Source organism: Kogia breviceps, chromosome 20 (genome assembly GCF_026419965.1).
Source record: "Kogia breviceps isolate mKogBre1 chromosome 20, mKogBre1 haplotype 1, whole genome shotgun sequence".
In the NCBI taxonomy this organism is placed as follows: Eukaryota; Metazoa; Chordata; class Mammalia; order Artiodactyla; family Physeteridae; genus Kogia; species Kogia breviceps.
In genome coordinates, this window is record NC_081329.1 from 30,660,492 (window position 1) to 30,674,353 (window position 13,862).

Below are 13,862 nucleotides of genomic sequence, written 5' to 3' on the forward strand. Positions count from 1 at the left end.
GCCAGCCCTGCGGAAACCCCTTTTTGCCAAGTCCGAGCCCCTGCGTTACAGCTGTCGGATTTCCCACACTGGGACCTCTCTTCCTCCTCTCTCTCTTCTCCCCTTGTGTGGGAGGGGGTTTGGGCGCGTGTCCAGAGGCCTGTCTCCGTGAGGTTTTCCAGGGTCGGTGGGACAGGCGTTGGGCCCCCACCTTACCCCCCGGGCGGCCGTCGAGTCAGGGGCCCCGCAGCGGACGCGCGTGGCGCCCCGGGGTCGGCGGGCTGGTGGGTGTTTGCGGCTCTTTGTGGGCACGCACATCACCAGTGTACGTCCCCCCGCTCCCAAGTCTGGTGGGTGAAGTGCATGTTCTCGCCTCCCCAGCGGCTATCTGGGCCCCGGGGGCCTCGGAGACTGGGGCAAGTATCCGAATTGCACGGGAGGCGCTGCTGGCTACATTGACCGCCGGCTCCTGGGAGACCATCACCTTTACCAGCATCCTTCCTCGGCCGTGAGTGAGGCCGGCCCCGACTTGGAACGGGACACTGAGGGGAAGGAAGGGAAAGGGCCAACTCCGAACTGTGTCCATGAAATAGACTGGGGTGGAACGAAGTTTTTATCTGAAAAGTTGGCTGACTTCACAGACTTCGGCTTAATGTTGGTTGTGGGCGGCGTGTAGACATTTCTTTGGCTGTTAAAGTGAGACCGCCTGGTGTCAGGTGTGCAGCGAGGTGCCTCCTTGTACATCTCGGGTACGGGGACAGCTTCCCCTGCGGGAGGTCTGTCTGGCAGTGCTTTGGGGCTCAGCGCGCGTGGGGCTGGAGGAAGCAGGACGGGGCAGTGGGCACAGCCACGCGCAGGCCCCCGCTGGTCTCCTGGGGGCTGGGGCGGCCCCTCGGGGTCGTTCTCAGTGGGGTGAGGGACCAGGCCCTAGACATCCCTGGTGGGATGTGATGGCCCGGCCAGGGGGCGACTCCTGAGGGGCAGCTCTCTTCGGGGACAACTCCAGAGGCGGCCGAGAGCTTTGGGCCATGAACACATCTAGCAGCCGGGGGGAGTGGACGCTTTAGTTGCAAAAGGGGTGGGATAGGCAGGCGGGGGCCAGATAGCTGGGCGGTGCCTTCCAGCACCCACCGCAATGACTGCTTCCAACTTTCTGCCACTTCTACAGTAACGATTTCTTTTATAACGAAATAATACAGAGGCATTTTTCGTATCGTTATTTGCCTTAAAAGCAGAAAGGAAGCTGTCGATGTTACAGTAGGATCGGCCGCCAAGAGTAAACCTGAAAGTCAGAAGGTGTCACGTGTGGTGTTTGAAGCTGCTTAGGGACGCGTAGTGTCCCAGCCACAGGGCCCACCAGCACGGCCCCCCGGGCCGCCTGAGGTCCAGGCAGCTGCCCTGCGCCGGGGCTCACGTCTGTGTTCCCTTCCAGGGTGTCACATGCCACACGCTTTCTTGGCCAGAAGTATTCTGCCCGCCATCCGCATAAGTCAGCCGTGCATTTCCGCAGCAAAACCAAAAATGTTGAATACTGGGGTGTTTCCAAGTTTGCATTTTGTCGACGAGTTGCTGTGTGGTTTTTGTGATCCTTCCGTGAGTGCCCCCTTCTCGTCCTGCCCTGTCAGGTGCTTTATCACACCGAGGTGGCCTACGACCCAGAGGGCATCCTGGGGACCATCAACTCCATCGTGATGGCGTTTTTAGGAGTTCAGGTATTTGTTCATTTCATGAGAATGCGTGTTTCTGACAGTTCGTGATTATTGATTCATTACGAATCCAAAAACCATTTGATTAAAGTAAGTAAGTGGGAGCACGTCTTCTGTGTTTCAGACCTAATCAATTCTGTTTATATTTGACAGGTTGTCAAAACCAGAGGTTGCCAAAATTTAGCACATTCGTATAATTCCTACATTCTCCAAAGAAGTTATTCATATGGCTCATCTTGGCAGTGGGTGCACAGCAGCCCCTGGCTGAGAGGGGTCCCTGCTGGGCTGGCAGTCTTTGGAAGGTCATCTGTCACCTCATGTGTACAGTTGACACAGTTTCAGCTTATGCCTATTTTATGCCGAAGTCAGTACGGGTTGTTCTTGGTTTCTCTCACATGCGGTTTTGTCAGGATTCTGAGCAGTCTAGATTTTCCTTGCTGACGTTCTCCTTATTGGTGTTTGAAACTATTTTTTGAGGGGAGATGACGGGGAGGGGAAAGAGCGGATCCAGCCTCCTGGGGGGGCCTCTGCAACGGTAAAAATGCTCCGCGCCCGCTGTCCACGTGGCCGCTGAGTCCTCAGACGTGGCTGGTCTGACGGAGGAACTGGTTTTTAATTTTATGTCATTTACATTTAAACGGAAATTGTCACAGGTGGCCAGTGGCTCCCATGTGGGACAGTGCAGGTCTACAGCATATACATTTTGGTGATTAAATAATTTCCTATTTAGAGATACTGCCTTTCTCTCTGCAGCACTTTAGAGTGTTTACATTGGGTGCTTTTATTCATAAATGCATTTCATCCCCCGCTATGCTCTCCAGGTAAATCTGCTCCTGCGGGAGCAGCCGGGGGCGGGTGGTGAGGAGTACAGACCCGCGCCGGTGCCTGGACTTGACCCCGCTTCCTAGCTAGTAACCCCCAGGAGTGTTACTGCACCCTCTGTGATTCAGCGGCACCTAAAGAAGTAGTTGCACTTAAAATAAGTTAATTCACATAAGGTCCTAAGACCGGGACATTCATAAATTTTAATTATTGTAAGTTATTATGAACACTTTCTCTGATGTTTTCAGAAATTCCTAATTTGCAGGGGGGCGTGGCTATGCAAAGTCCAGGTTTTTCTGTTTTTAAAGTGTTTCCCTGCCTCTGGGTCCACCCTGTTCTGTCCCTCTTCTGTACCCCTGCCAGACTGGGCCATCTAGCAGGCCAGCCTGAGCTGGTCCCTTGTCACTTCGGGGGGGCAAAAGTGACTTTCCTTGGCTCCCCTCACCTGTGGGAGAAAGCTCGTGCCTAGCTGCTCCCACCTTCCCGCCTCTGCCTACCCCCGGCCTTTCCGATCACCTTCAGCGCCTCGGGGAGGCGGTACGTTTTCACCCGTGTGACATACTCCTGTGCATGCTGTTCTGCTTTGCACTCACATCCTCAGCCTGGCGGTACCTCCTCTGCACACATCCCCTCCCTCCCCCCCCAGTGGTCCCTGTGCCTCTAGGCCTCCACTAGCCAAGGGCAGGGGAACCGTTCATCCCCTTGTAACCCCAGTGCCTGCAGGTGACTCTGCCTGCTGAGCCGTTAGGACAGTGGATGAGTATGAAGTAAGAACACGTCGTAGGAGATTCTCTCGGTCATACTGTGCGTTTTCTTCCCCAGGCAGGGAAAATACTCCTGTATTACAAGGATCAGACCAAAGACATCCTGATCAGATTCACTGCCTGGGGTTGTTTCCTTGTAAGTAGCGGATGGTCCTCATAACAGAAAACATAAAACAACACTCAACAGAAAATGTTTAGTCGCCGGCCGTGGGATAGACAGCAAGCTGTCACTTCGCGTCGGTAACATTCTTCCCTTGAATATCAGAGAGGAAAAGTCCCGACACCTAAGTTCTCAGGGTGATTTTCTTAGGAAAATGTCTTTATAAACAAGTCAATGAAGATATGGGGAAATGGAGCGGAGGTGTGGGTTCCGGTGGGGACCTTCGCCAGAAGGAACAGGCCAATGATAACAGGTTCACTGGGGGCAAAAGATAAGCTCGGCTGTTCCTTTCACCCCCGACCTGGCAGTCACGTTTCCCCCACGGATCCACTGCCGTTGATCAGTTCGTTTACCTTCATTTCAACTCGGAGTAATGCTGAAAAGAGGGTTTTTTGAGAACACTTTTAGTTGCACATCTTAAAAATGTTTTTCCAGTTAAAAGAATAAAACGGAGGGTGCGGTTTTCAGCCTTTCCTAAGCAGTTAAGTCACTCCTGTTTTTCAGTTTTGAACCACAGTTGTTTCTTGAGATGATGTAAGAAACCTTAACATCTTTCTCCCCGCTTCTAGGGGTTTATTTCTGTTGCTTTGACTAAGGCTTCCGAAAATGAAGGCTTTATTCCAGTAAACAAAAACCTCTGGTAAGTACAGAAAGCCTGTCGTTGTCACATCCGGTCGGGCTGGCATTGGCTGTGCTCTCGGGAGCCCTGAGACGCCCGCTGTCCCCCAGGTCCATCTCCTATGTCACCACGCTGAGCTCCTTCGCCTTCTTCATCCTGCTGGTCCTGTACCCCGTTGTGGACGTGAAGGGGCTGTGGACGGGAACCCCGTTCTTCTACCCGGGTGAGTCCCCCCACCAACGGGCCCCAGGCCTCACGGAGGAGGGGACCCGGCGGACGGGCCAGAGGCCGCGGGTGCCGGGTGTGTCCAAGGTGCCGGCCGAGGGGGTCCGAGGGGGTCCACGCAGGGCGTCGCTGGGCCTGTTCCCGAGCAGCCCCACCCCGTTTTACCATTTAGGTGGTGGGATCATAAATGCACCCCTCCGGCCGCTTCAGGCACGCCATCCAGTCCCTCGAGCTTCAGAAGCAGGGCCGTGCTTTCTCATGTAAACCCCCTGCCCTACAGGCGGTGCCTAAGAGACACCACGCGGAGATGCACGGGTTCTGCCCGAGACGAGAGACAGCAGATGACTTCAGTGACTCGTTTCAGCCCCGAGTCCAGTAACAGTTACGCCCGTGGGTCCTCAGGTGTTCTGTGTAGAGAATATCAGCTAATAATTCTGGCTTGCCTGTCAGATTTGGTATTCCAGAATTACACTTACCAGAGGAACGTTTGCTAATAAGTTTTGGATAAGGTTTACACTCAACTCTCTAAGATTCGCGTCACTTATTTTTGGCGTAGGCAATAACAAGTGGGCACTTCCTCTTTTTTTCACTGAACTAAAGGCAAATTTCAAGAGTTAAGTCGATAACCAGCTGTGTTCCCGCAGGGATGAACTCGATCTTGGTGTACGTGGGCCACGAGGTCTTTGCCAACTACTTCCCCTTCCAGTGGCGGCTGGGGAACAGCCAGTCACACAAGGAGCACCTCGTTCAGAACACAGTCGCCACTGCCCTCTGGGTGCTCATCGCTTACGCTCTCTACAAGAAGAAGGTGTTTTGGAAAATCTGAGGCCCCAGCTGAGATGTGCTGCTGGCAGACGACAGGGCCTGGGGCATCATTAAAAGGAGCCATTCGTCATAAAACCGCGTATTTCCAGGTTACTGGGGGAGATGCGGACGTGCTCAGGCTAGGTGATTGGACGTGGCTCATCTGACCCCGTGTTCGTGAGACTCAGACACGTAATTGTCTTTTCTCTCCATCTTCTGTAGAAACGGATGCCTCTGCAACTTCATCCTAAGGATTTCTCCTTTAATTTTTCACAAGGGAGTTAACTAGGCCGTTTTGCTTCTGTGACCACCTAAGGTCTGATCTTACTGATTTTCTTTCCTGCAGACTGTCTTTCTGTGCTGGTCCACGCCGACCAAGATACCGGCGCTTCTCTTGTGCCTGACTGTGAAGCTCCTTGGGTACAGTGTGTAGTAACATAGTCTAATAAGATATTTCGGTTACGTACAGTTTAGTATTTCAAGAAAGTCCAAGTAATCTCCTTTCAGATCTGTAAGTAACTGGTGGGTCCCAAAAAAAACCTTTCTATCAGAAGCCATTTTCTCCTTTTCCTCACTTGAAAAACAAGTGAAACAGGCGACGTGTTATTCCCAGCCGCCCTTGCGTATACCCATCTCTCTACCCACCCACCTCCTGCCTGTCTATCTGTCTGTGTGTGTCTGGGTGGTAGCTGGTCCCCCGGGCCATCCTCTGTCTCTAGGAAGACAGAGAAGCTCACGGTCTCGGCCGGGCTCCTGCTGTGGCGTCCTTGCCGGGTCAGACGCGAGGCAGGTCCCCTCACAACGAGGGACACGGTGCTGCCCGCTCGGCTCCCCTCCAGCTCTGAGACCCAGTTGGGGTGGGAGACATCGGTGGCATTTCTGAAATCCTTAGAAAAATAATTTTGTTACAGAAAACCCTTCAAAATAAATGAGAAGTTTAAAAAACTCTCATCAGAGTAACTCTGCAGAATGACCCTCCCTCCACAGTGGAGGCAGCTTTCCTGTCTGGAATCACCCGACTGCAGAATTGTTTCTCGGGAGTGAAGGAGAACACAGGGGACCAGCACTCCCGTTTTGCAGCATCCTACTTAGGGATTTTCTGTGAGAATTCCACGCTGAAGGAAGATGGGGCCGCAGGTTGTACTTTTTTTCTTTCTTGTTTTCTGCGGTGCGCGGGCCTCTCACTGCTGTGGCCTCTCCCGCTGCGGAGCACAGGCTCCGGACGCGCAGGCTCAGCGGCCACGGCTCACGGGCCCAGCCGCTCCGCGGCACGTGGGATCCTCCCCGACCGGGGCACGAACCCGCGTCCCCCGCATCGGCAGGCGGACCCTCAACCACTGCGCCACCAGGGAAGCCCAATAGATTGTACTTTGGAGCATCCTTGCCTGGTGAGACGGAGTCACTTCGACCCGTCCCCCGATGTCAGCTATCACCCTGCATGGATAGTGAGTTTCCAGCTACCCCGTCTCTACCCGAACTCTCATCCCAACGTGTACCCGTCCACCTGGGTGTCCGCCAGCATTCAGGCTCCCCGCTCCCCGCTCTCTCTTCTCAAACACAAGCCTTTCTGGCTTGGATTGTCCCAGCTCTGCGGACAGGTGACCCTCTGTCTCTCGGATAAAACTGTCTTTCACCCGCTTTACCTCCTCTGTCCCCCTCTCCCATGTTTAGTCATTGCCAAGTCGTCTCAGTTCTCACGGGCACTGCCTGTTACTCTTGCCCAGGTGCCAAGAGGAATCATCTTTCAACCGGCCTCCTTCCCGCAGTCCCTCCTTCTGTAAAGTCACTGTCCACTGCCCCAGATTACACTTCATAAACAGAGCTTGACTCACATCACCTCCTTATAAGCGCTTGCACTGAAGTTGGAACAGCTTTGCTGGCAGGTAGAGCCGTCCTCCGTTGAGCCCAGCACACCTGCTCGGCTCCCTGCCAGCCCCCTGGACCCAGCCTGCCACTTGCAGCCCCATCAGCTGCCCCCTGCCCCTGACTTTGATTAGTCCCCTGGATTTTCTCCCGTCGGCCCTTGACCGATCACATTCGCCCCCTGCTTCTAAGGCACCTTCTCTAATCTCTTAGTCTTGTCCCTGAGTAATATTTTCTTCCTCTGGGTTCTCTCTCGTAATATCTGGTTGGGCTCAATCTCGTGGCACTTGTTGCTCTCTGCCTTGTATGACAGTGATTTGGGTACGTGACCAGTTTCCCACGCTGGCCTGTGAGCTTGTGGAGGATGAGGCACGTTCTTCACGCGCAGGCGCCGTGGCCCGTGCGGAGCAGGCGCTACGTAAACGTGCGAAAGCAAAACGGGGTGGTGGGTTTGCTTTTCATAGGTAAAACTTTGTATCTGGAGCTAATGTGTGTGCGTGCGTGCACGCGTGCGTGGGGAGAGCTGTCATCTTTGAGGAAACCCCTCTCGCGGTGCACCTTTGTGGGTGGTCATGGCTATGTCATCCCGAACCTCAGCAGGTGAGGCTGAGCTGGGCGTCTCCAGAAGCAGTTCTCAAGTCGGGGTGTCCGTCGGTTAGGATGTCTTGAGCCGGACGGAGCAGGAACTCCCCGTCCAGCTGGGTTATAAGGAGAGCGTCGCACATGAGTAGCCCCGCAGCGGGTGGGCTCCAGCTTAGCCGGGTCGCTTCACGGCCGAGATGCCCGCCCCTATTGCCATCACGACAGAGACACTTAGCCAGCGCCACCCGGGAGGGAGCGGGCATCCCCTCTGTGCCTCGTGATGTTACTGGCCGGAAAACGCTCCCCAGACTGTGCAAAGCCAACCGTGACAAGGGGGCTTGGCCCGGGGCTGAGCGGGCACAGCGGGCACCTCCCAGGGGAGGGCAGGGAGTGTGCGGGGTGAGTGGTGGAGTGGGACACGGCGGCGCGGACAACCCCGTGCGGCGGTGGCTGCAGAAAACCCATGTCACAGTGCGTCCTGTGGGGAAGAAGGGGGGAGTCCTTGCGTCACAAAGCAGAAGGTACTGTCCTGGAGTGGGCATGTAATTGACATTGTTTATTCATTTTTTTGCACTTATATTCCTAATCCCGCTTTATAATTAGGTGAATAAACTGCTCCTCTTACACTTCACCTCACTTCATTCTGGCCCATAACGGGCCTCTTTCATAAATGCACAGTAATCTGGTTTGTATCAGACAGTATCAGCTTAATGAAAGTCAACATACTACTCTTCATTTCTCCTTTAATGTAGTCCTGTTTTTCAAATAAATGGGGGCGACAAATGGACTTTGAGAAATTTTCTCAACAGATCAAACTGCCTTTCAGAAAGATTTCCATCAATTGTAAAAAACTAGGGGTAGATCTTTAAAAATCCTAATCAGTACGCTGTAGCAGCCATGGCCCTATGAACGATGCAGCTTCTGAGGTTTTAAACACACCTTTTGTTTAAACTTTGAAATTAGGCGGGAAAACGCACCACCAGCGGTTGTCTTCAGCGGCCTATCTGGGTGATCTGTTTTCACTGGTGTAGCAAGCCGCCATTTTTCTCCCCGTAATCAGTTTTTATTGGGCATTAGTTCCAAAACATTGTTTTTCTTCAGGCTACATGCATTTCCAATTTCAAAGTTGATAGAAAGGCTAGATGCTTGCGTCATGTCCTAAGATGCTCCAGACGCTGTAACCCCCTTATCTAATTATGTGTGTGCAGACACTGCGCCAGATAAAAGATGCCAGCATCCCGCTAGCTTTCCTTTGCAGAATCCATCCCAAACGCAGCTGTAAGGACAGCTGGCGTCACTCCCCGCAGGGCCGAGCCCACGGCTTCCCACGGTGTCCATTACCATCTCGGGCCTGGTGGGATTCTGTCCTGACTGCTGGATTTTCTCTACAGAGGTCAGTTCTTTTTCTGATTTTCCCACCTTTCATGGCTGTTCGTTCTTGCATTTTATCTTAGTAGAGGCCACACCCTTCCACTTCGATAAATCGTTTTTCTTCTATTTGATTCAACTCTGTACGTCATTTGGCTTGTAAAGTGGTACCTCCATCCAAATCCTGCCTGTTAAGAGCTCTGCCCAGGAGACAGCTCACATCAGTTTAACAAATCGCAGGCAAAGCCGGCCCTTGTCAAAGATGAACAAAGCCAGAGGCTGCTAAAGCGGTGATGGCAATGGAAAGAGGGTCCAGCGTGATCGCAACTGGTTTCCTGAAACAAAAGGCTGGAGTGTGAAAGGCTGACTGGCTTTGGAAAGGCACTGAGAGCTGGGACGGGCTTGGCCCACGTGACCGGGCCACCGGGGTTTGTTCACTGGCGCTTTCACAGAGGAGAAAGAAACTTCTATCCTTATGGCAGGAGGCGGTGGTGCCACCTGAAGCAAGGTACCCACGGAATTAGTCCCCATCCTCCCCAGATGTTTACATTTCAGAGAGCTCCTGGAGGAAAGAGTTCTGGGTGGCAGTCTCACATCTCAGAGAACAGAGGGAGGGTTGAGAACACCGCAAGCTTTCTGAAGGAGCAAAGAGTAAATTCTGGCAGTGGCAGCTTTCTCAGGCAGACGTTTTAAGGGCGCTGGGGTCATCCCGGGACACTCCTTAAGCTGCTGGAAGGCGGCTGCCCTTTGGTTGAGTCTCTGAGTGCAGGGCTTGGACGGACCCTCCTGCGCCAGTGGTGCGAGCCCTTCCTCGTCTGCACACTGGGTCTGAGTTTCCATTCTATCCTGTGGCCCTTTTCCTGTAACTCTGCATAGCAACGCAACACCAAATTAAAACAAAAAAAGATGATTGGTTCCTTTCTATCTGGCCCCTACACATGTGGGTGTGAGACAGTCTTGTTTTGATGTGTGCTGCCCCCCCCCCCCCCAAGAGGCCGATCTGGGGAAGGGCTTGTGAAACCAAAAGGTGCCAGAGTGTTTACTTTGGAAGTTGCTACGGGCAATGTACGCCATGTTTGTGAAAACAACAGATGGTTTAATATTTGTAATCCACTCATATCACAGTGATAAGCACTTTAAAATGAGCTAGTTGAAATATTTTCTGAAACCGGATGTCTATTCCTTAAACCACGTTATTGATCTAATTTTATTTTTTAAAATTTTATTGAAGTGGAGTCGATTTACAATGTCATGTTAGTTTCAGGTGTACAGCACAGTGATCCAGTTATATAATTCTTTTTCAGATTCTTTTCCCTTAGGTTATTACAAAATATTGAGTATAGTTCCCTGTGCTATACAGTAGGTCCTTGTTGACTATCTGTTTTACATATAGGATGTATATATGTTAATCCCAAACTCCTAATTTATCCCTCCCCCTTCCTTTCCCCTTTAGAAGCCATAAGTTTTTTTTCTGTCTATGGGTCTATTTCTGTCTATGGGTCTATTTCTGTTTTGTAGATAAATTCATTTGTATCTTTTATTTTTTAGACTCCACATATAAGTGATACCATTTGATATTTCTCTTTCTCTGACTTATTTCACTTAGTATGATCATCTCTAGGTCCTGTTGCTGAAAATGGCATTATTTCATTCTTTGTTATGGCTGGTACATTTTACATATGTACCACATCTTCTTTATCCATTCCTCTGTTGATGGACACTTAGGTTGCTTCTAGGTCTTGACTATTGTGAATAGTGCTGCTATGAAATTTGGGGTGCATGTAACTCTTCAAATTATGGTTTTCTCTGGATATATGCCCAGTAATGGGATTGCTGGATCATATGGTTGTTCTATTTTTAGTTTTTTAAGGCACTTCCATACTGTTCTCCACAGTAGCTGCACCAATTTGCATTCCCACCAACAGTGCAAGAGGGTTCCCTTTTCTCCACACCCTCTCCAGCATTTATTATTTGTGGACTTTTCGATGATGGCCATTCTGACTTGTGTGAGGTGATACCTCCATGTAATTTTGATTTGCATTCTCTAATAATGAGTGATATTGAGCATTTTTGCATTTTTTCATTTCGGTCTTCTGTGCATTTTTTGGACTGGGTCATTTGGTTTTTTGATATTGAGTTGTATGAGCTGTCTGTATCTTTTGGACATTAATCCCTTGTCAGTTGTATTGTTTGCAAATATTTTCTCCCATTTTGGGGGTTGTCTTTTCATCTTGCATATGGTTTCCTTTGCTGTGTAAAAGCTTTTAAGTTTAATTAGGTCTCATTTATTTATTTTTGTTTTCATTTCCATTACTCTAGCAGATGGATCCAAAAAGATATTGCTGTGATTTATGTCAAATAGTGTTCTACCTACATTTTCCTCTAGCAGTTTTATACTATCCAGTCTTACATTTAGGTCTTTAATCCATTTGAGTTTATTTTTGTATATGATGTTAGAGAACGTTCTAATTTCTTTCTTTTACATGTAGCTGTCCAGTTTTCCCAGCACCACTTATTGAAGAGACTGTCTTTTCTCCATTGCATGTTCTTGCCTCCTTTGTCATGATTAATTGACCATAGGTGCATGGACTTATTTCTCAGCTTCCTATCCTGTTCCACTGAACTATGTGTCTGTTTTTGTGCCAGTACCATCCTGTTTTCATGACTGTAGCTTTGTAGTAGTGTGAAGTCAGGGAGCCTGATTCTTTCTCATGATTGCTTTGGCTTATTCACAGTCCTTTGTGTTTCCATACAAATTAATTTTTGTTGTTGTTCTAGTTCTGTGAAAAATGCCATTGGTAATATGGTAGGGATTGCATTGAATCTGTAGATTGCCTTGGGCAGTATGGTCATTTTACCAATATTAATTCTTTCAATCCAAGAACATGGTATATCTAACCATCTGTTTTTTCATCTTCAGTTTCTTTTATCAGCATCTTATAGTTTTCAAAGTACAGGTCTTTTGCCTCCTTAGGCAGATTTATTCCCTGGTATTTTATTCTTTTTGATGTGATGGTAAATGGGATTGTTTCCTTAATTTCTCTTTCTGATCTTTCACTGTTAGTGTATAGAAATGCAATGGATTTTGGTGTATTAATTTTGTATCCTGCAACTTTACTGAATTCATTGATGAGCTCTATTAGTTTTCTGGTGGCATCTTTAGGATTTTCTATGTATAGTATCATGTCATCTGCAAACAGTGACAGTTTTACTTCTTCCTTTCCAATCTGGATTCCTCTAATTTGTTTTTCTTCTCTGATGGCTGTGGCTAGGACTTCCAAAATTATGTTGGATGAAAGTGGTGAGGAATTCCCTGGCAGTCCAGTGGTTAGGACTTGGCACTTTCACTGCTGTGGCCCTGGGTTTAGTCCCTGGTCAGGAAACTAAGATCCTGCAAGTGGTGTGGCATGGCCAAAAAAAAAAAGGAAGAACACAGCAAGGAGGCAGCTGTCTGCAAGCTAGGAAGGGTACTCTCACTAGAGACCAATCCGCCGGCATCTTGATCTTGGACTTCCCAGCCTTCAGAACTCAGTGAACAGAGAAGGTGGACTGTGTCGTGCCTTCAGACCGGGATCGAGGAAGACCTTCTGCTCTGTGAGGAAGAAGCCCAGAGTCCCGGTGGGTGGAGCCAGGATGCCCCCAAGGCCTTGAGGACACAGAGCAGCTCCCCGAGCATAGAGCCAAGACTGAGAAGCGTGGGCAGTCCCTCCCATCAGGAAACGTGCACAAGCCTCTTAGATAGCCTCATCCACGAGAGGGCAGACAGCAGAAGCAAGAAGAACTACAGTCCTGCAGCCTGTGGAACAAAAACCACATTCACAGAAAGATAGACAAGATGAAAAGGCAGAGGCCTATGTACCAGATGAAGCAACAAGATAAATTCCAAGAAAAACAAGTAAATGAAGTGGAGAGAGGAAACCTTCCAGAAAAAGAATTCAGAATAATGATAGTAAAGGTGATCCAGGACCTTGGAAAAAGAATGGAGGAGAGAGAAAGAAAGGACCCGAGAAAATACTTGAAGAGATTATAGTGGAAAACTTCCCTAACATGGGAAAGGAAATAGCCACCCAAGGCCAAGAAGTGCAGAGAGTCCCAGGCAGGATAAACCCAAGGAGAAACATGTCGAGACACATAGTAATCAAATTGGCAAAAATTAAACACAAAGAAAAATTATTGAAAGCAACAAGGGAAGAACGACAAATGACATATAAGTGAACTCCCATAAGGTTAACAGCTGATTTCTCAGCAGAAACTCTGCAAGCCAGAAGGGAGTGGTGTGATATACTTAAAGTGATGAAAGGGAAGAACCTACAGCCAAGATTACTCTACCCAGCAAGGATCTCATTCAGATTCGACGGAGAAATCAAAAGCTTTACAGACAAACAAAAGCTAAGAGAATTCAGCACCACCAGACCAGCTCTACAACAAATGCTAAAGGAACTTCTCTAAGTGGGAAACACAAGAGAAGAAAAGGACCTACAAAAACAAACCCAAAACAATTAAGAAAATGGTCATAGGAACATACACATCGCTAATTACCTTAAACGTGAATGGATTAAATGCTCCAACCAAAAGACACAGGCTTGCTGAATGATTACAAAAACAAGACCCATATATATATCTACAAGAGACCCACTTCAGACCTAGGGACACATACAGACTGAAAGTGAGGGGATGGAAAAAGATATTCCATGCAAATGGAAATCAAACGAAAACTTGAGTAGCAATACTAATATCAGATAAAATAGACTTTAAAATAAAGACTGTTTCAAGAGACAAGGAAGGACACTACATAATGATCAAGGGATCAATCAAAGAAGAAGATAGAACAATTATAAATATATATGCACCCAACATAGGAGCACCTCAATACATAAGGCAAATGCTAACAGCTATAAAAGAGGAAATCGACAGTAACATAATAATAGCAGGGGACTTTAACACCTCACTTACACCAGTGGACAGATCAT

At 49.1% G+C, this 13,862-nt stretch overlaps 1 protein-coding gene across 2 annotated transcripts in view; it reads left to right on the forward strand.

Moving 5' to 3' along the window:
• Window positions 1-5,175, forward strand: part of HGSNAT (heparan-alpha-glucosaminide N-acetyltransferase) — a 43,879-nt gene extending 38,704 nt beyond the window's left edge. For both annotated transcript variants that reach the window (XM_059049123.2, XM_067022519.1), the window contains 6 exons: window positions 361-487; window positions 1,605-1,691; window positions 3,330-3,407; window positions 4,001-4,071; window positions 4,161-4,273; window positions 4,920-5,175. In XM_059049123.2, coding sequence (XP_058905106.1) covers window positions 361-487; window positions 1,605-1,691; window positions 3,330-3,407; window positions 4,001-4,071; window positions 4,161-4,273; window positions 4,920-5,101 — 658 coding nt within the window. In that variant the 3' untranslated portion in view covers window positions 5,102-5,175. The remainder of the gene's footprint in view (window positions 1-360; window positions 488-1,604; window positions 1,692-3,329; window positions 3,408-4,000; window positions 4,072-4,160; window positions 4,274-4,919) is intronic.
• Window positions 5,176-13,862: the final 8,687 nt, after the last annotated feature.